We start from the raw sequence: 27,532 nt of genomic DNA on the forward strand, positions 1-27,532 counted from the left end.
GGAGCAAACACATGCATCCAAGGGCAGTCAAAGGTCATTCTCCCCACTGCGCAGAGGAAAAAATGAAGGCACAGGGCCAGGAATGCCCGTGGGAAGCTGAGGGCTGAACTTTGCCAAACCATTCTCCGGGTCCCCTGAAGCCCCGGTCTGGCTGAGGTCAATGTGCGGAGGTCAATGTGGGTGCAAATGAGGCACCGGCAGGTGTGAGGGGGGAGGGTCTGAGAGCCAGACGCTAGAGCCCTGAGACTGGCTGAGGCAGAAGGCAGAGTGCCTGGGGGAGCTGGTTCCTTCTGTAGGAATCCCAGCTATTCTTGCCAGCCAGGAGGAGCTCCTGGAATGCTGTGTGTGTGGCCTGGAGAATGGAGCCACTGTGAACACAAGCCTCCCCCAGCCTGCAGAGCCTGCAGAGCCTGCGCCCACCGGCAGCAGTGAGGCCCCCCAGAGAGCCCCTGTGCTCCCCCTGCCACACGGGGTTCTCCATCTGGCTTGAGTGGTGAGGAGAGGGAGCGAGGACATTTAGCTTTTTGAGGAGAGGTAGGCTCCCTCTTCCCATCACACACACACACACACACACACACACACACACACTCACACACACACTCACACTCACACACACTCACACAGCCTGCTGGTCCTGGCTTGGTCAGAAGAAAGAACAGTCTCCACCTCACCAGCATCCACGCCCACCTGCTCTCACTGGAAGCTATTCCAAAGAAGGCTGATTTGTGCCTCCAGGCCCACCAGCTGGGGACACCTCTTTATTCCAGCCTCCCACAAAACGCTGGACTGCATCTGTCTCCCTCCTGCTCTGGGTCCTGACCCCACTCAGGGCCTCGAGGTTGAAGACCCTCATACCCAACCCATCCAGGCTTTCTGGGGGCAGGGCCTCTGTTACATATGACACAGTTCTCCAAGAATTGAGCCAAACCATGTCCTCAGGGGAAGGCAACAGTCTTGCAAAGTGGTCCCAACCTCTCTGCTGAGATTTGCATCCTGCCTGGTTGCCCAATGCTGCCTCATAGACAGGAACTGCACCTTTAGCAGAAAAAATAAAATCCCCAAGCCCTAGGGAAGAAAGAGTCTTTGCGAAAGAGGCTGTGGAGTCTGGGACCCTTTTTGGCTTCTCCTTGGATTGGTCCCAGCCCCATTTCCATGTCCTGGGGAACAGTGCCAAGACAATGAATGCCACATTCTCCAGGGAACAAACAGACCAACTTCTCTGCTGGGTCTTCTGCAGGGGGGGCCAGAGGCTTCCAAGACAGGCTCTGCCCCTGGGGCAGGGGACGCACGTTGGCCATGAGCACACCCAAAGTTCACTGTGAAGTGCGGTGCCTTCAGAACAGGGCCCCCCCCGAATTCACATGCCAGCAGCCCATCCAGGGCAGCTCTGCCGCCCAGCGGCCCGAGGCAGTCACCCGCAGTTTGGTCTGGTCCAGGTGCCAGTAGCGGTCATCCCTGAAGAATATGACGGAGCCGTCTGGCTGGGGCAGGGCACCGCTGACCTCTTCAGGGACACCACCCCAGTCCTGCAGGCCTCGGGGGTAGTAGGGCTCCACCTGCAGTTCCCCTGGGGCCAGCACATAGTAGCGGGCACCCTTGAAGAGGACGAGGCGGCTCAGAGGAGGAAAGAAGAGGGCTGCATCCGGGTGGCGAGGCAGGCCTCCTGCCCGGCACAGCTGTAGAGAACCCCACACTGGCTTGGGGCCCCGAAACCTCCAGCATCGACTCCCTGTGGGGCATTGGGAGAGCCAGGGTGAGCTGGCAGCTCTCACCCTTTGGGCCTCCACCCCAACTCTGTCCCCCTGTACCTCTCTTCCTTCTTGTGTTGGAGCCCAAGGTGGTCAGTATTTGTGATAAGATGGATCATACTAATATTTGATTATGAACAGTAGGGGAGGGATGGTTGTGGCCTGGGCTTCCAGCAGGTGTCAGCAGAGGGCAGAGAGCTCTAAAGGAACATGTCTAGCCCCTCTCTGAGTAGCAGGGGGCACTCTCCCTGGGTGAGGACTGGGCTCCAGGGAAGGCCAGGGGCTGTCTTCACTGCCATTACTCCTAACAGTTCTAGGAGGGCAGGGACTTTTGTTCACTACTGTATCCCAACACCTCCAACCGGGCCCAGGCCATCGAAGGCACTCCATACTTGTTGAATGAATGAATGAACACTATTTACTGAAGTAATATACGGCACACTGCTCAGACAGTATGTTCTTTTCATCCTTCTTCCCCAACAAACCTGAGGGATTGTGTTCCCCATTCAAAAAATTCAAGCTCCAAGAATTAGGTGACATGCCCAACCTCCTACAGCGAGGATTCCGAGGAAGGCAGGACTTTCTGCAGAATCACAGAGCTCAGGCATGGTCCTCTCTTCCCCTAGAGCCGTGGTCGGCAAACTGCGGCTCGCGAGCCACATGCGGCTCTTTGGCCCCTTGAGTGTGGCTCTTCCACAAAATACCATGGCCTGGGTGAGTCTATTTTGAAGAAGTGGCGTTAGAAGAAGTTTAAGTTTAAAAAATTTGGCTCTCAAAAGAAATTTCAATCGTTGTCCTGTTGGTATTTGGCTCTGTTGACTAATGAGTTTGCCGACCACTGCCCTAGAGCAAGCATGTCAAACTTGCTGGCCGCGGAGTTTGACATACTTGCTCTAGAGTCTTCTCTGGAATTCTCCCACCCTCTCCCTCTAGAACAACCTGGACACCGCCTCCCCAGTCCACCACTAAAGGAATCTCCTGGTAGAGTTTCCCAGGCCACAGGTTGGGGTTGGAATTGAGGTGCCTCCCCGCTTTTGACCTTGGGCGGGACCTCTTTCCTCTGTAGGTCTCAATGTTCTCATCTGCCCCAGGGTTGGTACCTTTGAAGAAGTAGAAGTCTCCATTCTCCAATGACACTGCGGCAGCCTCAATGTTGGGGGGCAGCCCGGCCCACCTTTCCTGCAGCGGGTGGGGCCCTGAGACATTGCCATCAGCTCCCACCTCCCAGAAGTGGCTCCCTTGAAAAACGTACAGTCGCTGCTGCCTGTCTGCCCAGAGAGACAAGGGAGAGTTGAGCAGGGACCACCAGTCTCCTGCCTTCCTTCCAGGGAAGGGGCATTCCTAGAACCCAGCCTCCCAAGCTGACCAGAGAGGATGCAGCGGGCACAGCTGGGGCGGAAGGAGAAAGCAGTGTTTTGCTCGGCACGGGCTTGCTACCTTGCAGAATCCTTGTGGCTTGGAATTTCTGGATTTTATCCTTTATACTCCCCCTTGAACTCCAGCTCTGGAGACCCCTGAAATGTGGGGCGGAGGGAAGAGGAAGCAATGCATGGGTGGAACCATCTTACCTACAGTGATGGCATCAAAGGAAGAGTGGCAATATTTAGGGCCCTGGGTTTCGGAGCGCCTTCCCTGGGATCGGTGGGGGTCCCAGGCCTCAAAGTCAGTGAACAGCTTTCCTGGGAGCTGGGTAGCCACAGAGCCGCCCAGGGGCTTCCCTGCATGGGGGAGGGAAGAGGGAAAGAGCACACAGTGGTTAGGAGGGTGTTGCGGGCTCAAGACCTCCCCCTTGGTTCCTTTCATCACGGTCTGATATGAGGGGCCGGGAAGGAGAGCAGGGGTAGGGTTAAGAATTGTCTTTGGTTGTGGGTGTTAACCGTAGCACTAAATTCAGAAGCCCTCGCTCCTATCTCACAGTCTAGAAAGCGGCACCGACAGAGACAAAATTGAACCGGGGGCTCACCAAGGGTTTGGAACTAAGGAGTGCAGGGCGTACCCTCCTCTGAGTCCTGGACAAAGCAGATGGCATGCAGGCAGAGTTCAAGGGCCCGCGCTGTGTTAATTACAGCTCTGAAGATAATGACACCATTATACTTCACTTAGGAGAGGGAGGCAGAGTCCAATCAACTTAGAATTTGGCACCAGCTCCTGAATCCTGGTCTGCAACTTCCTAGCTGTGTGACCTAGGACAAGTTACCTAACCTCTCTTACCCGGGTTCTCCTCATCTGTGCACAAAAAGATACTTACCTCATGTGTGTTTTGTATGTTAAGTGCCTGGTCCAGGGTAGACACTCATGAAATAGCAGCTGTTATGATTACATTTGTGTAGGTTTCTTAGGGTACAAAGCATGCTCATACTCACTAGTACGGCAACCTTGTAAGGTAAGCAGGTCCTCAATTATTATCCATTTTCTCAGAAGGTGAAACGGAAGGCTCTCAGAGGGGAAATGCTTTGCCCAAGAGCAACTGCTAGTCAGGAATGGAACAGAGACTTGAACCCAGGGCTCCTGGCCCTGCCCACCGCGCCACGCACTCTGAGGGAGGCAGCCCAAGCGTGGAGGAGGGCCTGAGGTCCAGGCAGGTCACTGGGCAGCAGCGCCGGTCAGTTCATTATGGGGGAGAGCTTTCTGAGTCCAAGCTTGGCGAGAAGTGGGCATCAGCGTCATGGAGGGGGAAGGTTAGGGGACAGAGCAGTGGTTCCCAACGTGGGGCACACACCCCTCGGGGGGTGATTGGATTTTTAAGGGGGGCAATTCAAGAATGAGTTATTAACCGTGAATTTTTTTTGCATTTTTTATGGTTCTAGGGCCTTATATACAGTATATAAATATACAGTGTGACATTTATGCATTTCAGTTCTCTAGAATATGTTTTGAAACTTTATTTGCTATTTTTTCATATCACTTCATATTATTTTTTTTTAAACAATTTCTTAGTGTTTTCTTCCTCAGTACTTCAACTGTCCTTTCATTCTTTTATTTTTCTCTTTCATGGATGCCATGTTCTTTGGAAGTTTGTTTAGACCAAGTTAATGGCTTTTTAGGCTTCCTCCACGTGAATAGGAGTTCACTTTTTGAGTAATAAGAATTATATGTCATGGGGAGGGACGGACATCAGGATTTTAAAGATGCTTAGGTGGCGCATGGCCAAAAAAAAGGTTGGGAACCACTGGGATAGAGGGAAAGCGCAGCTGGGAGCAGGGATGAGGGCTCTGGCGTATGGGGTGGGGAAGAGGGGAGTCTGAGGATTGGGTCTGGGTGATGGGGCAGGATGTGAGAGCAACTGTGGAGGTGGGGGGTTGGGCAGGACTGTGCCCAGGAATTCGTTGGGCTTGATCAAGGGCAAGCATGGGTGAGGTGGAGGGTAATCGTTTGAGGTTTTTCAGATTTTAGGAGCCTAAGGATTTGGAAGGACCGGTGATGGGGGAGGCCAGATGCCTGCGCTTAGGATGGGAGATCCAATTTGAGGAGCCCACGCGCTGCAGGCAAGGGCGGGACAGTGGCCGGAGGCCGGGGCTGGGGGCTCACCATACAGGCTCTGCACGGCCAGCACGTCGTCCCAGCTGAGCAGCGCGTCGCGGCCCAGCCTCTTGTAGTAGGGCGCCATGAGCGCGCGCGGCGCGGGCGAGTGGGTCAGGCCGAGCGTGTGGCCGATCTCGTGGGCCAGCACCACGAACAGGTTGCGCCCGCGGCGGCGGCTCAGGGACCAGTGCTCGTCCTGGTCGAAGTGCGCTTCGCCTCGGCGAGGCAGAAAGGCGTGCGCCAGGGCGCCCCCTGCAGGCGGCGCGGAGGGTCAGGGGGAGCCGCCGCCCGCGACGCCCCCGCGTCCCCACCGCCCAGCGCACGTGCCATTGGAGTGTGTGGCTGTTTTTTGCTGCATAATTTCCCTCCCAATTCCGTCTGGCAGAAGCTGACGTGGGGAGCAGTGACCACGTGACTAGCTGTGGAGTATAGACGCTAGGAGACAGAGTGGTGCACATACTGCTTGGGGTCAAACTGCCTGGTTTTTTCCATTTACTAGCGGAGTGACCCTGGGCAAGTCTCTTAAACCCCTCTGCGCCTTATCTTCCCGATCTGAAAACAGGAGTGATGATAATGAAGTTCTTCCTCACAGGGTTTTTCTGAGGATTAAAAAGAGGTGTGTGTATCTGTGTGTGTTACATATACCTAGTGCCTAGCGTATAATAAATGCTATATAGGAATTCCTTTATAAAAGATCTTGGAGTGCGTACAGGGTTACCCCAGAATGGAGCACAATGGGACCCTGTGGGGTGTTGGTAATGTTTTCTGATCTGGGCACTGGGTGTGTTTATGTGTATGCATAGTTTCTTTAATAAAAAGTATATGTATTCTTGCCCAGCTGTTGTGGCTCAATGATTGAGCATCGAGAACCAGGATATCATGGTTCGATTCCCAGTCAGGGCATATGCATGGGTTGTAGGCTTGGTTCCGAGTAGGGGGTGTGCAGGAGGCAGCCAATCAGTGATTCTCTCTTATCATTGATGTTTCTGTCTGTCTCCCTCTCCCTTCCTCTCTTTGAAAAAAAAAAAGTGTATGTATTCTTGTGTCCTTGCCTTCCCTCTGCCAGGGCCCCTCTGTGGGTCTCTGCCTCCCTGCTATAATACGAGTGGGCAGAAGGAATTGGGCTGGACCAGAGATGCTCACGCGTAGGGTGCCCCAGATTTAGCTTATCAGCCATGCAGTTTCCAGGGCCCCACCCTCACAAGTCACTTTCTGCAGGGGCAGGGGCAGGGGCAGCGGCAGCAAACCGCACTGCGGAAATGTTGGCCTAGAAGCCTGTTGAGGGTCCTGCCAGTGCTGCGGTCTTGGAGCCCAGCCCAGCTGGGACTGACAACGGTCGGGAGGCTAATGCTAAGGAGAGCCTCGTGGGGCACGGAGAGATGGCCATGCGTAGGAAGAACACATGCCTCCCTATTTTGAATGTGCTCTGAACTGTTTTGAGCAATGTTAGCCTTTCCATTCAACTCTTACAATGATCTTGGGAGACAGATGGGAGGTTTTTGACTAAACTCAACAAGGTAAAGCACCTGTCCCACATCAGAGAGCTGACTCCCAGTCTAGTGCTGTCTTCGCTACCAGACTCCACCTGGGGACGGATAGAAACATCTCATGGAGATATCATGGATGAAATGAATTATAGGCAAGCATGTGTGTGTCCTATAGGTGGGTTCTCAAAAAGCCTAGATTTCTGCCAGCCCTACCCTGGTCCAGGCAGCAGGGCCTGGAAGTGGCTTTGCTCTGAATGGGATTGTTGGAAAGCAGGAGAGGGCAAGGGAGTAGGGGCCCAAGTTCTGAGGCCGCACAGGGCTTAAGTCCCCAGCTGAAGCAGTTTGATCAGGTTTCCTGACTCCTTAGCGCGGGGGGATTGGGAAGATGCAGAGATAGCCTGCACTCAGGCTCTGCAGGACAGTGTTGGGCAGAGTGGGGGGACAGCAGTGTAAAGTACAGCTGGAAGCCTTCAGGTTGGGGGCAAACAGGAGACCTGTCGGGGCTGTGGGCATATGAAGTGCTTCTGTGGCAGGTAGCAGGTAGAATGCCTCTTGCTCTGAGGCAGTGACTGTGACAGTGGCTTGGGAGAGGGCAGGAGTAGGGCAGTGGTGGCCTCGGCCACTCTGGTCTGGAGAACAGAGAGACACAGGCTTGTCTAGAGGCAGGGGATGGATGATGGGACTTCAGAAGGTTCTCCCAGAAAAGATAATGCTCTAGAGTTTGCAAGGCATTGCAGAACCTCATCTGACCATCCCAACAGCCACATGGCACAAAATCGGGCAGGTACTGTTCCCATTTGACAGATGAGGAGACTGAGGGTTCTTTGGAGGGTGATGCAGCTTGGGCAAGGCCACAGGGAGAGCGAATGCTCCATTGCCCTCCACAGACGGCCTCTCCTAGCAGGGTCCCCCTCCTGCATGTGGAAGAGAGGCTGTCAGCACCTGGGCCGTCGAAGGCGTTGCTCAGCCCGTCATTGTGGTCCCCTTGGTAGAAGGTGAGGCGGATGTCAGCAGGGCCTGTGGCTGGGGCCTCCCAGAACTCCAGCGCCGAGACGTTGCTCCACAGCTGGAAGGCGGCACGCACGGCCCCCCGAACTGCAGGCTCAGGCAGGTGCTGGGGCCAGTTCACCAGGCGGTAGGAGAGGTGTTGCTTGTACCACTTGTTGCCTGCCACCAGAGAGGCCACGTCAGAGCCTGGGGCTGCTGCAGTGCCTGGGGCTGGTCCCCAGGGCAACACGTATGATAGGAGATAGGCCTTCCCCCAGGAGCCCATGATCTGGCGGGAAAGACATAGCCCTTGCCTTGCAAAGGCCCTCATTTGGCCGGGGAGACCCTGCTCTCAGACAGATCAGCCTACCCTAGTCCTGGAGAGTCCCTGTCTACTGGGTTGGCCTAAGGAGGTCCCTTAGGAACTTGGCCAAGCTGCATCACCCTCCAAAATAGAATGGGGGAGATGCAGCCTCTGCCCAGGAAAACCCCCACCCTGGAGGACCCTCTGGTCTGGAGTCTCCTCCTGCACAGCCTGGGCTGAGCCTGAAAATCCTGCTGGCAGCAAACCCCAGCCCCTGGCAACTGTGCCTGGTGGAGGAGAGGTAGAGCCCTCCTGCCCTCCCTGACCCGTCCTCCTCTCCAGCCCTCACACTCTCCTGCTGCCTCCCTTTCTAGTGCCTGGGGCCTGTCCCTGAGTAGCCATCACAAGACCCATTTATTGAGGTCCCTCCCTGACCCCTGGCCCTCCCGCTCACTTCCTCAGGGGCTCTGGAGAGCGCTGAGGTGAAAACAAATAAGAACAAAGGGTGTGTTTTGTCACTGACCGAGAGCAATTTTTCCATCTCCACTCAGTTAAGCGTTTCTATTCCTTTGCCCAGAACCGCAGCAGTTCCTCCCTGAGGGCTGAGACCTGGGCCTCTGGCCAAGCCCCAGGTCAGCTAGTCTGGGTCCAGCGCCAGCTCACCACACGCCCAGGACCAGGGTGCTTCGAAGGCCCACGCTCCGAGTTTTCCTGAGCTATTTCTGAGCCCTGCACGCTCAGGGACTGAGACTGCGACCCTGAGCAGGAGACTCACTGCTTGGAGGCAGGACTCTGGGCTCAGGAGCACACAAGAGTCATGTCTTTTGGGCCTCAGTTTCCCAAGTGGACCAAATCCCTGGGGCCTGGGTGACAGTGGGCAGGGCAGGTTTGACCATGCTGGGACACCGGGTGAGTGGGCACAGCTCCCTCTCCTCTTGAGGGCGGGGCTGTTGAAGGTTCAGGCCTCCTGCCCCTTTGTCCCAGGGAAGTCCTGGCAAGAGGAGCGAAGTCGTGGAGGTTGAGCCATCTCCTCAGTCAACCTCTCCTCTATTTGGGGGCTCTGAGACCAGGGGAAGAACTGCCCCCAGGGTCACAGACTGAGTAGGAGCCCAGGCCCTGACACCTAATTCAGTACATTTTCCATGCCACGCGGATAAGAAGACACATTTGCTAAGACTCGAGGCTTATACATGTGCCTGCATGTCCCTCCTCTGGGTCAGAGCAGGGGCTCTGTGAGAGCTAACATTCTCTGGATGGAAGGGAGGGTCACAGAGGGCAGAGGAGTTGAGCACCCTTTCCCTCTCCCCATCCCCCATGGAAGTGGGGGAGGAGAATGTCCCTTCTCCCACCCCTGAACCAAGCTCCATTCAAGGCAATGCTGCCTCCTGGGCCTGTTTGGCCTGGCAGCCACCCAACCCCTCCCAGCCAGTGACCAACCCTCAGGGAGGGAAGAGGGAAGGATTCGAAGGGAGGGGAGGCCTGGCGTCCAGAAGCAAGCACAGCCACTAACACTTCTAGTGCCTTGTAAGCCTTCACTGGGCACTGGGGGAGGGGGGGGGTGCTAGCATTGGGCTCTTTCACACCAACCTCAGAGCTAGGGTAGCCCTCACTCCAAAGACTGGGAACAGGGAGGGGGGCAATTCTCTCACTCTAGGTGGTCAGTGAAGGTGACAGCTCGAAGGATAAAAGGATAAAAATCCTCTGTGCAGCTGAGGGGTGGGCAGGGAATAGGGAGACAACTAGGAACAGGAATTGAGAGAAAATGACCAGTTTTCCTTGCGGGGGAGCAGGGTGGTAGGTTGTTGGTGTGCCTGCCCGGAAGGAAGGAACTGCGGGGCCAGCAGCCTGAGCCCAGTCCCCTGTCTTCTTCCAGATTTGTGTCTTTGGAGCAGGCTGGCCACTGCAGGCCCCATCCCAAATGCCTGGCTTGTTTCCATGGCAACCCCCAGGCCACCCTAGCACCTGGCACTGCACCCTACTCCCTTGATCTAAAATCCAAAAGGGGCCAAAACCGGTTTGGCTCAGTGGATAGAGCGTCAGCCTGCGGACTGAAGGGTCCCGGGTTCGATTCCGGTCAAGGGCACGTACCTTGGTTGCGGGCACATCTCCAGTAGGAGGTGTGCAAGAGGCAGCTGATCAATGTTTCTCTCTCATCGATGTTTCTAGCTCTCTATCCCTCTCCCTTCCTCTCTGTAAAAAATCAATAAAATATATTTTAAAAAAATAAAATAAAATCCAAAAGGGGTCCTGACTGGTGTGGATCGGTTGGTTGGAGCATCATCCCATACAGCAAAAGGTCTTCGGTTGGATTCCTGGTCAGGGCACATACCCAGGTTTTGGGTTTGATCCCTGGTTGGGGTGGGTACGGGAGGCAATTGATCGATGTTCCTTTCTCACATAGAAGTTTCTCTCTCTCTCTCCCCCTCTCCCTTCCTCTCTCTCTAAAGCCAGTAAAAACATATCCTCGGTGAGGATTAAAAAAAATAAATTAAAAAATAATACCCAAAAGGGAAGAGAATAGGAAAAAGAGATGGGGAGGAAGGAGAGCTAGATTCCTTGCTTGGGCAGGACCCGAGCTAGAGTCCTGACTACCAATAGCAAACTGCTACTGTGGAGAGAACAAGGGCTGGAATCTCAGTACCTTTACTTACAACTGTACATAACAAATGATAGAATCCCTCCAAGCCTCAGTTTCCTTATTTGCAAAGTAGAAATGAAATAGCAACCTGAAGCTGCCTGGGACGTGCTGGGTGCTCAGTAATTACCCATTCCCTTCTTCCTTTTGCACCCGTGTGCTCCCCACCCCACCAGCTCTGTGAGGGGGCAGGGGCAATGAAAATCAGCAGGTGAAAGGGGAGCAGGCGCTTGGAATAAGGTTGCCAGATTTAGCAAATGAAAATACAGAATGCCTGGTTAAACATGAACTTCAGGTCAACAAGTAATTATTTTAGTATAAGGCTGTAAAAACAAAACCATTATTTGGTGTTCATCTGAAATTGAAATTCAACTTGGGAATCCTGCATTTTATCTGGCAATCCTACCCTAGAGCCCAGCTCCATCAGCACAGCGTTCACCCACATACTGAAAAGCCACTGGCTTCGGAATCCATAAAATTTTTAAAGCACCTACCCATATTCTGGGTTTTTCCACTCATTTTTTAAAAAAATATATTTTATTGATTTTTTACAGAGCGGAAGGGAGAGGAGGGATAGTTAGAAACATCGATGAGAGAGAAACATCGATCAGCTGCCTCTTGCACGCCCCCTACTGGGGATGTGCCCGCAACCAAGGTACATGCCCTTGACCGGAATCGAACCTGGGACCCTTGAGTCCGCAGGCCGATGCCCTATCCACTGAGCCAAACCGGTTTTGGCTTTCCACTCATTTTTAAAGCACCTACCCGTATTCTGGGGTTTTCCACATCTGGAATCTTACTTAATCCTCCAATGACAAGAAGGCTTGGCTACCCTCTGTCTGTTTGGCCCTGGGAAAGTTGCCTAAGGTCTTTGTCCATCAGCTTGCCCTCGGGTAAGTGAGGATAATAACGCTCCCTATCTCATAGGGTTGTTTTGGGAGAAAATGAGTTAATCTGTTCACAACTGTGCTTGGCACATCATAAATGCTCAATAGGTGTTAGCTGTTACTATTACATTTTCTTTCCTAAGGCTTAGGAAGTGCTCAGTGCCTGCCAAACCTACAACTTCCTTCTAGGGAATATCTTCCCACCCAGGGGGGAAAGGAAGTGAAGTCATGTTGTGACCGAGAGGAAAATTCTCTTTCTAACCCGGCCACTGCGTCTGGACCAGGGGTCAGACAAGGAAATGGGGCTAGGCTGGTGGGGTGCAGCCGCCTGCCTGAGAGGTGCCTTAGCCCAAATCTCTGTCTAAAAGGGGTGCTCCAAATTGGACAGTGACCAACAGATACTCCATCAGATTCTCCCTTGGGGCATGAGAAGATGAGGTGCTGCTGGAAGGAAGCATCCTGAGTGCTCAGGTCATGCCCTGAACGTCCAGGAGGCATCGTCCCAAATCTCCATGGAATCTAGCCTGGAAGTGTTGCTGCTGAGTCTGTGTCTGTGTCTGTTGCTGCTCCCTTTTCCGCTGTATTCTCACAATCCATGCTCCTCCCCCCTTTAAAATTGGTTTTAAAGAGAGAAGAAGGGAGAGGGAGAGAGAGAGAAACATCAATGTGGGAGTGGAACATTGATCAGCTGCCTCCTGCAGGCCCCCTACTGGGAATCCAGCCTGAAACTGGGGCATGTGCCCTGACAGGGAATCCAACCTGCCCCCTTTCAATATATGGGATGACATGCCAACCAACTGAGCCACACTGGCCAGGGCAAGCCCCGCCCCTTGGTTATCAGAGCTCATCTCTCCTTTGCAACCTAAAAGGGCCTGTGTCGCAGATGAGGAAACAGCAAAGTGACCCAGCTCAGGTCACACAGCTGAACCCAGAGCCCGAGCTCCAGGAACGTTGCTCTTCCTGCTCTACCAGGGCCTCCTGTGCTCATGCCTCGTCCTTCCCTGCTGCCCGGGACACAGTGTCAGCACTGGAGACCCGGGGCAGCTGGGAGTGTAGACACAGCTGAACTGGATTGGCGAATACCTGGAAATGGCCATTCTCCAACAGCTGAGGGGAAATGCCCTCAATTTCCTTGTGGGTTAGCTAAGAAATAAAAACAAACTATGTGCCTTCTGTCCTGGTTCCAAATGGATGTTGTCGGTAAAAGTAGTTACTGCAAATTCAAAGAGACAATTGCCCGAAGGCCTCACAGTAAAATTCATTACAGGTAAAAAGCTGACTAAACAACCCCATTTTGTTAGGAATCTTGAAAATTGCAGAAGTTGATCAGAGAAAATTAGATTTAGTAGAAACAATCACGATGTTAAAATCACACACTGCAAAACTTGTTACTAATGAAGAATTGACAGAAGAATAAAATCTTTATAAATCTTAGATCAGTAACCTTTGACCCTGGAAGACTAGATTTGGCCAAAGAAGGAGGAAGAAGAAGTGAAGGGAAGAAAGAGAACCCACAATTAAATCATAACAGGAGGAAGTGTAATGCCTAAAATGTGTTATGATGAAATGTTCAGAATAGGCAAATCCATAGAGACAGAAAGTAGATTAATGGTTGCTAGGAGCTGGGGGAGGGGGATGGGAAGTGCCTGCTCATGGGCATGGGGTTTCTGTTTGAGGTGATGAAAATGTTCTGCAATTACATTGTGTGATGGTTGCACAATTCTGCAAATATGCTAAAAGCCACTGGATTGTATGCTTTCAATGGGTGAATTGCATGGTATGTGAGTTATAGTTCAATCACGCTGCTGAAAATGTACTATGGACAAAATCAAGCTGATGGATGAATCGCATCTTCGTTGGATAATTCTTATGAAAAAGAACCGATTCTGATGAAAATAACTCCAGTAAAATAGAAAGAAGAGTGTTGGCAACAGTGTAACTGCCCTGCATAGCAAATTGGCCAAGAAATCAAGTGGGCGCGATGGGGTTCGCTCTGGACAATACTTGCACGATGAAAATTCATCAGCATAGGTATCATTCTGATGTAAATGTCTTTGTTCACAAACATGGTCCTCAAGTCCCACAGATCCTATTTGTGCATTGTGCTCCCCTCCCCCACCCTAGGGACGAGGTGATTGACACAGCCCAGACTGAGGGGGAGCCCTTTTTCTGGCCGTAGGCTTCAGGATGGTGGGGAATCCCATCCTAGCTAGATTGCCACAGTGCTCACCTTGCTTTGCAAAGCGTTTCTTACGCCTCATTTTGGCCCGGCGTCCAGCAAACAGGGCGCTGACCCTCTCAGTCCAGGCTGCCTGGCTGTCAGTATCTGCCACCCCACAGCGGGGCAGTGTCATCTGGTGGAGGGTCGCAGGGTCCAGCACACCACTGATGGGCAGCTGGGACACCCACTGGAACTCCCTGTCAGGAGGAATGGAGATAAAGGACCACAAAGGGAGGGTGGGTGGTGAGAGCGGGGAGCTTCCCTGGATACAGCAGGAGGCTGGGGCGGGTGGGAGTAGGGGGGTGGGGGGGAGGAACAATGGAGCATGGCCCCCTCGACACACATGGGGGCAGCCTTCCCCCAGGAGGGAGGAGATGACCTAAGCTTATACCCAGCACTCCCAAACCCTCATACCCCTCCATCCTACCTGATGGCATTGCTGAGTCGCATGGAGGAGGGAGCTTCGGCGGCCTGTCCACTGAGGTATCCATACCTCTCCAGGAATGCCTGGGGGAGAGAGCAGCATCAGCTTTTCCCACTGTGTGGCATCCTTTCCCCTCCCTTGATCTCCAAGTGTCTATGGCACATACATCGTGCCTGGTCTCACCCCTCGTCCCAACAGGGTCTATGAGCTACAGCAGAAAGAGTCCTGGCATCAAAGTCAGGACCTGGACTTCGTCCCAGGCCACCAATGACTAGCGGATGGTCTTGAGCAAGTCACTCATTATGTTTGAACCTTAGCTTCTTTATTTCTAACACTGGCCACACAGTCCCTGCCCTGAGTATCTCATGGCATTGTCAGAGGACAGTAGAGTTATGGGCTCTGAAGTCAGGCCTGCCTGGGTTTGAATCCCAGTTAGCAAGCTACTTCCCTAAAATCACTGGTTTCTCAATTATAACGTGGATTTAGAAATAGTACCTACTTTACAGGGTGTGTGTGTGTGTGTGTGTGTGTGTGTGAATGAATCACAACAGTAAATATAAAGTACTTACCACAGCACCTATCACCTAGCACGGGCTCCATGCAGGGTAGCTATTATAACTTTATGTAAATATACATGATCTATATTTCTCAACTCTTCTCCTGACACATGTCATCTCTTTAGGAACATTTCCGTATTGATCAGGAGTTGAGCTGATCCCCTGCAGGCTCTGCCAAGCATGGATTGGGAATTAATTACCTAATGCTGGCTACTCCCTAAACAATTACCCTACTCCCAAACGCAGATATATTTAAGAACAATGCCCTTACCTTCAACCCTATGGTTTACATGAAACCTTAACTCTCTAGAGAAGCACTTTTTGAATTAGAAACCTGCAACTTCCTTTCATTCATTCGTTTGATTATTCATACAATGTACTAGGTGCTTTGCCAGGTGCAAGAGTCAACAAGACACTCTTAAAGGAGCCTATATGTACACTTGTGGATGGGACAGACAATAAAAGCACAGATAGCAAATAAAGGAGAACGTTTGATGCTATAAAGAAAAGAAACTGGATGATGTGATTGAGAATAACTTAGAAACTTTACACGAGGAGGTCAGGGAAGGCCCCTCTGAAGAGCTGATATTTGATGTGAGAGTCCTAAAGAATGAGACATGCCTGGCTGGTGTGGCTCAGCAGTTGAGAGTTGACCCAGGAACCAAGAGGTCACCGGTTCGATTCCCTGTCAGGGCACATGCCCAGGTTACAGGATGGATCCCAGGAGGGGGCGTGCAGGAGGCAGCCTTGGGATGATGTTCCTCTCTCGTTGTTGTTTCTATCCTTCTCCCTTCTTTTCTCTCTAAAAACCAATAAAAACGTTTGGAGAGAATGAGAAGCAACTAGCCATGCCCCGAGGTGGGAAAGGGGGTCCGGGCAGAGGGAGCAGCAAATGCAAAGGCTGAGCTAGGAAGGACGTTGCGTGTTTATGGAACAGAAGGGGGGCTGGGGCAGTGAGTGTGAAGCCGCAGGAAACGTGATGACATCAGAGGCAGGCCGACTGTCAGTCGGGGTAAGAAATGTGAATTTTGCCCTGGCTGGTTTGGCTCAGTGGATAGAGCGTCAGCCTGCGGACTGAAGGGTCCCAGGTTCGATTCCGGTCAAGGGCACATGCCTGGGTTGTGGGCTTGATCCCTAGTGTGGGGTGTGCAGAAGGCAGCCAATCAATGATTCTCTCTCAACATTGATGTTTCTATCTCTCTCTCCCTCTCCCTTCCTCTTTGAAATCAATAAAAATATATTAAAAAATTATTATGATGTTAAGTGGTGGGAAAATATACACACACAAAAGAAGAAATGTGAATTTTATTTTCATCTTCCTGATGGGTTAATTGTGGGGAATGAAAGAAAGGGAGGAATCCAGGATGGCTCCTACATTTTTGCCTTGGAAGATGATGCCATTTACTGTATGAGAAAGCCTGAAGGAGGAACGGTGTGTGTGTGTGTGTGTGTGTGTGTGTGTGTGTGTGATTAAGATCAACTCTGATGATGTCAATTGGCGCCGGCTGTGTGATCCTGGAGCTCAGAGGAGAAGCTGGAATCTCAGCACGTGGATGATGGGAAGCTGTGGGTCTGGATGAGAACACCCCATCCCCCACATGCCTTTTACTCACTGCCGCCCTCACAGACCTGGAAGCCGCTCTCTCAGCAACCAAGTTCTTGACAGCCACTGGAGAGAAGTGTGTGATTCATTGTCGTGTCACCAGTCCTACCCTGAGGGGGATCGCTGTACTTGGCTCCCTGCTTGCCCTTCTCACTGGTGAAGCCCCAGGAATGGGTTCTTTAAAATGTCACCTGGCTGCTTACTTCTCATGCAGACACACACTGTCTCTTAATCTTTACCCCTCCTTGCTATGTTACTTATACAGAAGTCATTTTCTGTCTTCCCTGTTCTTTACTCACTTTTGTTTGCTGCATTAAAAAAAAATTCTCACCCAAGGACGTTTATTGATTTTAAAAAATTTTTAATCTTTTATTGATTTGAAAGAGGAAGGAAAGGGGAGAGATAGAAATATCAATGATGAGAGAGAATCACTGATTGGCTGCCTCCTGCACACCCCCCACTGGGGATCGAGCCCGCAACCCAGGCATGTGCCCTGACCGGGAATTGAACCGTGACCTCCTTGTTCATAGGTCAATGCTCAACCACTGAGCCACACCAGCCGGGCTGTTTATTGATTTTGAGAAAGAGAGGGAGAGAGAAAGAGACATGAGAGAGAAACATCAATCGGTGCCTTCCGTACATGCCCTGACAGGGATCAAACCTGCACCCCAGTAATGTGCCCTGAGCCAGAATAAAACCCGCAACCTCTTGGTGTACGGGACGATGGCCAGGGCCTTTGCTGCATTTCTTAACTCAGATCAACTCCAATCATAGCTGCTGCCTCAAGAAAAAGGCACCTAATGGGAAAGAAACTAGACACTAAGCCAGGACCCCAAGCCCTAAGCCTTTGCAAGTATCCAGCCTCCTCTTTGTGGATTTCATTACATCCATCCTTAGCAACCTCCATGTCCTCTTCTCATTAAGGCCACTTTCCATAAGGAGTCCTTATTCTAGACAACAGAACACTACCCGTCTGTTTTATTGTTTTTCTGCACTAATTTATTAGAATTTCAGCCCTATTTTCTCTTTTCTCTTTTCACAAGTACACTATTTTGGGATGCGTAATGGATTAAAGGAGTTTTTGTGGCTTAATCTGGAAGACTATTTACAGCTCAAAATAGTGTGGCATCATGGAATAGCCACTGGGCTTGGAATCCAGAATCTATTCCCAACCCTGACCCTGCTGGGTGGCCAGGGACAAATTACGTCACCTCTCTGGGCCTCCTCCATTTCCTCAGCCACAATGTGAGAACAAGAGTAACGCCCCACAGGATTCTCAGAAGGATTAAACAAAGCAGTGCGCATCCAGCATCGTGCCTACTATAGTTCATGCTCAATAAACAGTTTAGCTAGCTGATTTAACTTACAGGGAAAATTAACAACAGGCTCTCAGAAGGCAACCCATCTGTGAGAATGGGAACTGCTTTGAATAAGGCGGTTACACCTCCGTTCTCAGTTCAGGTGCTCCATCCCAGAATCGCCTCACCCAGCCAGGTGCCTGGCTCTCTTCCTTGCCTCTCCCCTTCACCCTGGTGACGATGGAGAGAGAGCGGCTTTTTAGGGGAAGCCAGGGAAGGAATGTCTCCGTAGAAGCAGTTTTGCTGAGTGAGTGATTTGGAAGAGACTGGGTCACAGGCCAACAGGCTGGCACTCCTTGTGCCTCTTCCCCCACACCCACCCAGCCCTTATCAGGGAGTTGGCTCCAGGTCTGGAACCATGAAACCTTGGACAGAGCGGGAGAAGGGAGGGGAGATTGACTAGCGGCGTCTCCTGTTTCCTGGCTGGGCCTGTGCCTGGTACTTTGGCAGGCAAGGTGGGGTGGAGGGCAGGATGGGGGTGGAGGTATTTTTCAAGGGTCCATAGGAGGGGAAGTCCTGAAAAGTCCTTTCTCCTGACTGTCTCTGGGAGCCTGTGAGTTGTCAGGCATAGCTGAATTCCCGGGAAGCAGTGAGCATGTGCTCACACCAGCCAAAAGACGCCAAAAGAATGAGAAAGAGAAATCTTAAGAATTTGACATTTTATATTTCCATAAAAGCCCTGAAGTATTAGTATGGAGATTGGCAGGACTTTAAAACTCCCTTATAGCCCTAGACAGTTTGGCTCAGTGGATAGAGCATGGGCCTGCAGACCGAAAGGTTGCAGGTTAGATTCCGGTCAAGGGTACTGTACCTCTGATGCGGTCTCAATCCTGGCCCCGGTTGGGGCACATGCAGGAGGCAACCAACTGATGTCTCTCTCACATCGATGTTTCTCTCTGTCTTTATTGTCCGCTTTTACTCGCTCTTAAAAAAAAATCAATAGGAAAATATCCTTGGGTCAGGATTAACAACAACAACAACAACAAAGAGCTCTCTTATACTTATTTCATGTTTGATATACCTCTAATTAAAATGTTTTTCATTACAAGGAAGGGTCTCCTGAATACTGCCAGGGCTGAGTGCTCTGTAGTTCTGTTGAGGGGGGCAGACCTATGTCCCTGGTGAGGAGGAGGCAGGGTTGAGGCACCTCTGCTCCTGGAGCTGTCCCTAACCCATCAGTGCCTCAGTTTCCCCTGCAAAGGTGCGAGCAATGTCCCTGTCTGCATCAGAGCAGGGTGTGGGGCAGAGGACACCGTGGCACAGGGATCCTCGGGAAGGGGCAGCACTGAGAGGTGGAGCGCTCGTTTTCATCTCAGCTCCACACTGACCGCCTTGGAGGAGTCATTTCCCTTCCAGGCTGCAGTGTCCTTGGGGCCTGTGTCCTCTCAGGGACGCTCTGAGCCCCACCCGTGGTCTCCTGCCCCCCTTCATGGAGGTAGCACCTGGCCCGCTCCTCTCTGCCTGGCAATTCAAACACCAGGTTTTCTCTCTTCCCTGCTCTCCACCCATCCTGTGCTGAGGAGCCCAAGGCTGGAGCTGAGTGGAGAGGAAGCCGTAGGGCTGTGTCCCTTTGTGATTCACCTGCTTGGGTTGAACAGCTGGTGCCAACCTGCCTCACCCTCTTGGTGGTGGCTGGGGCCACTTTCCTGGGAGTCACCTCTGGAAAGCCCTGGGAGTGGCTGGGATGTTTGGGTAAAACAAAAATGGTTCCCCCTGGAACCCAGAAAGCTCAGTGGAATCAGAGCTCTGGGGGTTCTAGTTCTGCATCCGTCCTGACTTGTCATGACAGGGTGTGTGGATCCCAGCCCATCCGATGCCTGAGGGAAGGGGCTATTCTGGCCAGGGCAAGACTAGCAATAAGGTTTAGCAAAATGAATCCAGGGCTGAGTCAGGAACTCTGAGTCACTGGCCTGGCAGGACAGGACAACAGTCCTGGGCTCAGTCTCATTTAAAAAAAAAAAAAAAAAAAAAAAATATATATATATATATATATATATATATATATATATATATATATTTGTATTGATTTAAGAGAGGAAGAGGGAGAGAGAGATAGAAAGATAGAAACATCAATGATGAGAGAGAATCATTGATCAACTGCCTCCTGCACACACCACTCTGGGGATCTAGTCCACAACCCAGGCACGTGCCCTGACCAGGAATTGAACCGTGACCTCCTGGTTCATAGGTCGAGGCTCAACCACTGGGCTACGTTGGTTGGGCTGAGTGTCTTGAGATTTATTCCTGGGGCTGCTGCTAGATATGTGTCCTTGGGTGAGCCCTGCACCTTTCTGGGCCTTAGTTTCCTCTTCTGCAAAGTGAGAGAGTTGGATTAGAGCTAAGATATACTCCAGGTCTGTCTATTATTGTAGCTTTGCTTCTGTGTGATCTATGACACGATTACTTAACCTCTCTGTGCCCCAAAATCTAAAATGGGGGTAAGAATACTGCTTATGTTTCTCATAGGAGCATCATGAAAATCCAGTAAGAAGATGCTTTGGGAAAGCTTTGGGATAATTGTCCCATTGAAAACATTATTTTCCCCGCCCTAGCCGGTTTGGCTCAGTGGATAGAGCATCAGCCTGTGGACTTAAGGTTCTCGGGTTCGATTCCGGTCAAGGGCACATGCCTAGGTTGCGGACTCGATCCCCAGTAGGAGGCATGCAGGAGGCAGCCGATCAATGATTCTCATCATTGATGTTTCTCTCTCTCTCTCCCTCTCCCTTCTTTTATGAAATCAATAAAAATATATATTAAAAACAAAACATGATTTTCCCCTCTATAGTCACAGAGCTTTATTGCTGGAAGTCTAGGAGGGGCCAGCTCCCAGTCTCAAGTCCACAGAGTGGCTGTGACACCCTCCATATCAAAGAATTCCAGCAGCAAAAATGAACCCAGAAATTTAAAAATTGCAAAATGGCAAGTTCATACAGAAACCATGTTGCTTTACCTATGATTTATTCCAGCTCATTTCATGTGTCATTATGATTTTAGGCTTTTCAAAGTGACGCTACGTGACTGTGTTTTATCATTTAATACATCTTTTGCATGATTAGCCAAGTCAAGATTCAAGGGATGATTGTTGGTGTTCTGCCTTGCACGTCCTATAAATAAAGCTGTTTTCTGGTAATCAAGAGTACAGTGAGTGCTTGACTATTTCAGAGCTTTTAAGGGGATTACACCTTTGAGCTTCACAAACACCTTGTAAGAACAGAGGCCAGGGGTTATTATTCCCATTTTATTTTATATTTATTTATTTAATTGATTTTCTTGATTTCAGAGAGAAAGGGAGAGGGAGAGAGAGATAAACATCAACGATGAGAGAGAACCATCAATGGGCTGCCTCTGGCAAGCCCTCTTCTGGGGATCGAGCCCACAATCAACGCATGTGCCTTGACCGGGAATCAAACCATGACCTCCTGGTTCCTGGGTCTATGCTCAACCGCTGAGCCACACCTGCCGGGCTTATTCTTATTTTATTTTATTTTATTTTAGTTAATCCTCACTCAAGGATTTTTAAAATTTCCATTGCTTTTAGAGAGAGTGGAAGAGAGGTGGAAGGGCGTGAGAGAAAGAGAGGGAGACATCAATGTGAGAGAGACACATCAATTGGTTGCCTCCTACACACATCGTGACTGGGGCCAAACCCTGCACCCTTTGGTGCACAGGCCAATGCTCTAACCACCGAGCAACTGGCCAGGGCTGTTACTCCCATTTTAAAGATGAAGAAAGTAAGTCTCGCCGAAACTGGTTTGGCTCAGTGGATAGACCGTCGGCCTGTGGACTGAAAGGTCCCAGGTTCGATTCCGGTCAAGGGCACGTACCTTGGTTGCGGGCACATCCCCAGTGGGAGGTGTGCAGGAGGCAGCTGATCGATGTTTCTATCTCATCGATGTTTCTAACTCTCTATCCCTCTCCCTTCCTCTCTGTAAAATATCAATAAAATATATTAAAAAAAAAAAAAAAAGAAAGTAAGTCTCAGAGGAGTGCAGTACATTGGTAAAAGGTCTTAGTGAGGGACAGAACCAGTATGTGAGTCTGACACCTATCCAGGATGTTTTATTGCACATTTTAACAAGTGACTCAGAGGCTTTAACAGTGAAGGAGCAAGAGCCAAGCTCCCTCCCCACTGGGGAGACAGCCCTCAAAGAAGAAAAAGGCAAAACTAAGCTCTTTCTAACTGGCTCCCTTCTGTCTCCTCTGCAAGCAGGTCCAGGGGCAGAGCTGCTCAGGCTGTGGACTTGGCTATCGATAGAGGCTGGGATCGCATCTTCCATCGCACCCCAAACCAGTCATCTGACCAGCCAGAGGTATTTAACAGGACCGAAGCATGTTCCTTCACAAAGACAAACGTTTGACTCCAAGATGCATGGGCCCTGACCAGGGCCTGGGATGGGGAGGAGCCTGCAACTTAGGTACGTGCCCTTGACCAGAATCGAACCCGGGACCCTTCGGTTTGCAGGTTGACGCTCTATCCACTGAGCCAAACCAGCTAGGGCCACCATGCAGTTTTTACTAGATTTCTTGGTTTCCAAGCTGGCTTGACAACTGCTTTCCCACCAACTCCTGCTTCTTTGGGACCCTTCAGAGTGTCTCCTGCACTTCTATTCACCCTGTACCCATGAGTCACTGAGCTGAGCCCTGGGGAATGGCTTCCACACCCAGGCTTCTGAGTTTCTGACTCACACGAAGTCAAATAAATGGCTCTGGGCTATGAGAAGCAGACACTGCATCTGGGGGTGGATACTTCACAGAAGCTCCAATGTTTCCCTGGAGAAACAAACTCCCCAGCTCCTGAAGTACGGCACCCTGGGAGGGGCTGTGCAGATCTGTGTAGACCACCGAGTGGAAGGCAGGTCCTGCACATACTTGCCTTGTGGTTCTAAGGAAGGTCTGAGCAAAACACGGTAGATAGATCCCTTGGGATAGTCTGTGCCAACCAAGAACAGAGTGGGGCCCAGCTGAGAATGAGAGTGGGGCCAGGATGATGATGTCATTCATTAACCCTCAGTCTTGCAATTGGACAGTGGAGGCCCTTCCTACTCACTAGTGTTTGAGCAGCCCTAGTTTTGCTAAGTGGGCGACAATGACCTTGTTCATAATGCAGCTTTGTAAGCAGTCAGTCTCCTCCCAGGCAAAGCCCACTCCAGAAAGCCCTCAATTTTATTACTTTGTGTGCACACAGGAGACACATACAGCCATGCACACAGGGCACAGGGATGCACACAGAGACATGGGAACACAGGCATGGACACACAGGCAGATGAAATGTACACCCATGCACATGCACATGCACATGCACACACACACACACACACACACACACACACACCCCAAAGTCAATGTTAATGCTAGAGAGAATCTTAAAAGTCATTTAAGCCATTTAAATGAAATTAACTCCCTTATTTTCCAGTGGAGGAAACTGCAGCCTGGAGAAATGAAGGAAATAACTTAACACCTTGTGGACCAGTAGTTTTATTGCTTTTTACCCAGTGGCCAGATAAGTTTCTATTGAACAAGTACAAAAAACGTTTTACATAAATGTTAAAGGCACGCTTTAAAATTAAATACCCTTTGCATTTTGAAGTTATTTATTACATGTTCTTACACACTAATATCTTTTTAAAGTAGGATACTTTGTGAAACACTGTGGAATAGGAAGCGAGAATTCTCATGATCCGTCCGCAATGTGTTAAGATCACGCAGTCTGTTTCTATTATTTCTTTCCGTCTATGCTCTGCAATCTGACCTCTGTCCATGAGCTCAGTAGGACTGCTATGCTCTACTGGGGTCTAGCTCCCTGCCCTGCGGTCAGGGGATTGTACTTGAGCAGAGAGCTGGAGTGATCATGGGGCTTACTTTGTGCGTTCCCTTCTGCAACGGTTGTATTTCCCTAAATGACCATGACATTTCCCATTTCCATGCTCTTCTTACAATGTGACTTCAGTACTCCTCCCGCCTATGGTGGGGACCATGTTCCCTCCCCTTGACCTGGGGGGTTTGTGACTGATCCAGCAGATGTGATGATACCTAACTTCCCAGTCTAGGCCATAAGGAGGGCACAGCTTCTTTTGCTTTTCTCTCTCTCTCCCCCTTTCTACTTCTCAGAACACTTATCTTGGAGACCCAGCCACCATGTTTTGAGGAGCCCAAACTAGCCTGCATGGAGAGACACTGTGGATAGGCCCGAATGGGGAAGAACTGAGGCCCCCCGCTGACAGCCAGCATCAACTACCAGGTAGGTGAGTAAACAGCCTTCAGATGATTTCACCTCCAGATGCTGTACAGCAGAGACAAGCTGCCCTGATGCGCTGTTTGAAATTCTGAACCATAGTATCAATGGACATAATAAATGGTTGTTTTACTTTACTAAGTTTTGAGGTAATGTGTAATGTAGCCATAGTAAAAGCAACATCATCTCAGAATTACAGCTCTGTGCCGTCTGTTGTCCAATGCTGAAAACAGTTTCCTTGTATATTTTGTCATTGTTTTAGGAGAGCTAATCACCAAGCCAGGACTTTAATCTGAAGCTCTGTTCTTTTTTTTTTTTTTTTTAAATATATTTTATTGATTTTTTACAGAGAGAAAGGGAGAGGGATAGAGAGTTAGAAACATTGATGAGAGAGAAGCATTGATCAGCTGCCTCCTGCACACTCCCCACTGGGTATGTGCCCACAACCAAGGCACATGCCCTTGACCAGAATCGAACCTGGGACCTTTCAGTCTGCAGACCGACGCTTTATCCACTGAGCCAAACCAGCTAGGGCTGAAGCTCTGTTCTTTAAAATAATGATAAAAATACTAACAACAGCAACAACATTGAGAGCAACTTCCTCTTATAAACTACTTTCTAGGAACTAGGGATCTCAATAAAACCACACAATAATCTTGTGAAATAGGCATTATTAACCCCATTGCACAGAGAAGAAAACTGAGGTTCATAGAGGTTAAACCTATGGTTTGCACACAGGTCTGTCTGACACCAAAGACCATGCAATTGACCATACACAGAAACACATATAGACATACTGACATCACACATGCACATACACATCCCAATTTACATATGTACACATACGTATGTACATGCATAGGCATATGGAGACACTATGCACCCATTACACATTTCCAGAGTTTTTATGCTTTTAAAATATTTCTTGTTTTCAGAGTTAAAAATCCCCTTTACCCAATTATGTTAAATAGACTGAAAGAGACTCAATCTGTTAGATATTACATTTCCCAAGCACACCCCAAGATGAAATTCTCTCCATCTGAGGCCACCACAGGCATGTCGGCCGAGCTATTGTCTCTATTCTCCTGCCAAGGATCGCCTGGGACCTGGACGGCGGGGGTGGGGGTAGAGGCGGGGGGGGACTCTTAACAGGACTTGGCTTGGTAGACAGAAGCTTTCTCCTGGGGCCACAAGGACTTTGCACTTGATGTTGTAAGATTCTAAATTCAGAGAACAAAATGATTCTTAAATGTCCATAAGCAGAGAGCACAGAGCAAGAGACCAGTGCTTGGAAGGGGACAGGGGGAGGGAGTTTGAGAAAGGACCTTCTTGTTGAAGCAAGGTTATTCCCAGATATCCCCGAGCAGCGATAGAAGCTGGCTGTGGGCCCTCTCCAGTTTCCTAAATGCAGCCTGCCTCTTCCAGGAAAGGGGGTGAGGATACTGAGAAGCTCTAAACTGGCAGTTTCAGAACAGGAAAGATGCTCTTAGGTGAGCAAGTCTCAGGGCAGAGTGCTGGGCTTGGTAATTTAGAAGTTATTTGCATCTCTTTGCCTTAAAATAGTGGAGACCCCAGACCTATTTCTGTGAAGAGCTAAGAACACAGAGTCCTGATGGGGTTGCTCAGTGGTTAGAGCGTTGGCCCATGGACCGAAGGGTCTCAGGTTCAATTCCAGTCCAGGACACATACCTGGGTTGCAGGTTCCATTCCTGGTCCCGGTTAGCATACGTGCAAGAGGCAACCAATATATGTGTGTCTCTTTCACATCCATGTTTCTCTCTCTCTCTCTCTGCCCCACCCCTTCCCTTTGATTCTGATAATCAACAGAAAAAATATCCTTGGGTGGTGATTAAAAAAACAAACAAACACAGAATGCTTCTTTGGGAAAAAAAAGAAAAGACACTGGTGTATTCCTACAATCACCTTAATCTAGAAAATAGATGTCCCAAGTCCACCCCCACTCTCACCTCACAAAAAGCTCTCGCTTATGCAACCTACAGCAAGCAGCTGAGCCCAAAGGAGGAAACTGAAAATGGAAATGTTTTAAGGTTCATGGCCACCTTCCTGCCCCCTCTTCCAGTAGGACTGCTTAAAGCTCCTCAGAAGCAACGCCTGATAGTAGTGTCATACTCCCATCCAGTTTACAAGCTGCTTAGTGGCAGCACCCGCCCAGGAAAGCCGGTTCTGTCACTGGTGCCCCGGCACAGTGAGCGGTATCCTCTCCACCGCACCCATCTGGGGACCTCCACCGTGTTTGACACTCGGGCGGGCTTGGGGCTTCGGATGAATGAACTGCCATGTCTCCCTGGCTTAGGTGGTGAGGGGCGGGGGCTGTCTCTCTCTGAGCTCCTGCCTGTCTGTCCCATCTGGTCTCTCCCTTCTTCCCCCGTCAGGGAACATCCTGCAGATCCGCGTGCCTTTGTGGTCCCAGCCCCAACACGGGGAGAATGCTGCCCCTAGGTTCTCTGTGTGCAAGGGTGAAGGGTGCGGAGGACAGGGAGAGGATAAAGCAGATTGTCAGCTCAGAGGGGACAGCTGGGTGGCCTGAATGCAAAGTTCTGGCGGCTCTCCCGCACGCGGACCTACAGGGCCCCGCACACACCCCTTACCTCTGCCTCCCTGCGCAGCTCCCGGCCTGCGCGCTCCGGGAGCCGGGCGTCCAGGCTGCCCCACAGCAGCAAGGGCAGGGCGCGCAGCAGGAGGCCCACACGCGCAGCCATCTCGCCGCCGCCCCCGCCTCGGAGCGGGAGCGCGGGTGGAATGCGGGGCTGCGGGGCGCTGGGAAGCCCGCCGGCCGTCAGCAGTGCTTGGGGCTCTTCGGATGCTGCGGGTTTGCGCCGCCTGGCACAGAGGAGGAAGGTGCCCGGGGTTCGCCAGCACCCCGGCTCTGCGCGCTGGGCCGCTCCTCGGGGAAACTTCGCCGGGAGCCGGAGGTTGTACAGCTCCGGCGGTGTCTGCTCAGTGGGTTGCGGGCCCGAGACCTAAAAGGCAAGGGAGGAAGGGAGGGAGGAGGGGCGGGAGCCCGGCACTCGGGCCACACCCACCCCACTCCGCTGCTGGAACGCTCGGTTCTGAAGTTTCCTCCGCAGGCTCTAAGACCTCGCCCGGTGCCTGTTGTCGCCCTGCGGACCTCGTTCTCTCGCCCGCCACCTCGAGTAGATCCAGATCGCTCTGGGGGGGGGGGGGGGGTGGGGTGGGTAAAAGGGTCTTCTCTTGGCCGGCATAGCTACCTATCACTTCTGTATGAGGACGCCTGGCCTACCTGAGGCTCATTGATTGTTTCAACCAGGCTGGCAGGGAGCAAGGACCTGGAGAGTGAAGGAAGGAGCCTTGGGCCGGGGCCAGAAGTATTTAATTTGAGTTCCAGATCTGCTTTTTTTTTGCTAGCAGTATGAATCCTGCCTCAATCTACCTGCTGGCTGTGCGGTCTTGGGCAAGCCTTCTCTGAACCGATTTTTCTCATCACTAACCGGGGATAATAATACCAGGCAGAGCCATGTCATTGTAGGGAGCATTTAATGAGAGAATAATGCCTGCAAGTAACTCAGCACCGTGCTGGCATTAAGT

General features: G+C 51.0%; 1 protein-coding gene across 3 annotated transcripts; it reads right to left on the minus strand.

Annotated features, from left to right (window-relative positions):
- Positions 1-576: 576 nt before the first annotated feature.
- On the minus strand, positions 577-26,916 carry MMP28 (matrix metallopeptidase 28). Of its 3 annotated transcripts, none has more exons than XM_080680438.1 (8): positions 26,575-26,916; positions 14,219-14,298; positions 13,801-13,988; positions 7,700-7,924; positions 5,277-5,522; positions 3,317-3,466; positions 2,849-3,016; positions 577-1,729 (listed from the first exon to the last, which is right to left on the minus strand). In XM_080680438.1, exons 1-8 carry the CDS (start codon positions 26,683-26,685, stop codon positions 1,335-1,337), a joined length of 1,563 nt encoding a protein of 520 aa, XP_080536564.1. In that variant the 5' UTR covers positions 26,686-26,916; the 3' UTR covers positions 577-1,334. The 3 variants fall into 3 exon arrangements, with proteins under 3 accessions (XP_080536564.1, XP_080536566.1, XP_080536565.1); XM_080680439.1 differs by lacking the exon at positions 577-1,729 and adding an exon at positions 2,146-2,468 and having other exon boundaries at positions 26,575-26,915; XM_080680440.1 differs by lacking the exons at positions 3,317-3,466; positions 5,277-5,522; positions 7,700-7,924 and having other exon boundaries at positions 26,575-26,915.
- Between the last annotated feature and the right edge of the window lie 616 nt (positions 26,917-27,532).

The sequence above is a fragment of the Plecotus auritus genome (genome assembly GCF_963455305.1).
Source record: "Plecotus auritus genome assembly, chromosome: 7".
NCBI lineage: Eukaryota > Metazoa > Chordata > Mammalia > Chiroptera > Vespertilionidae > Plecotus > Plecotus auritus.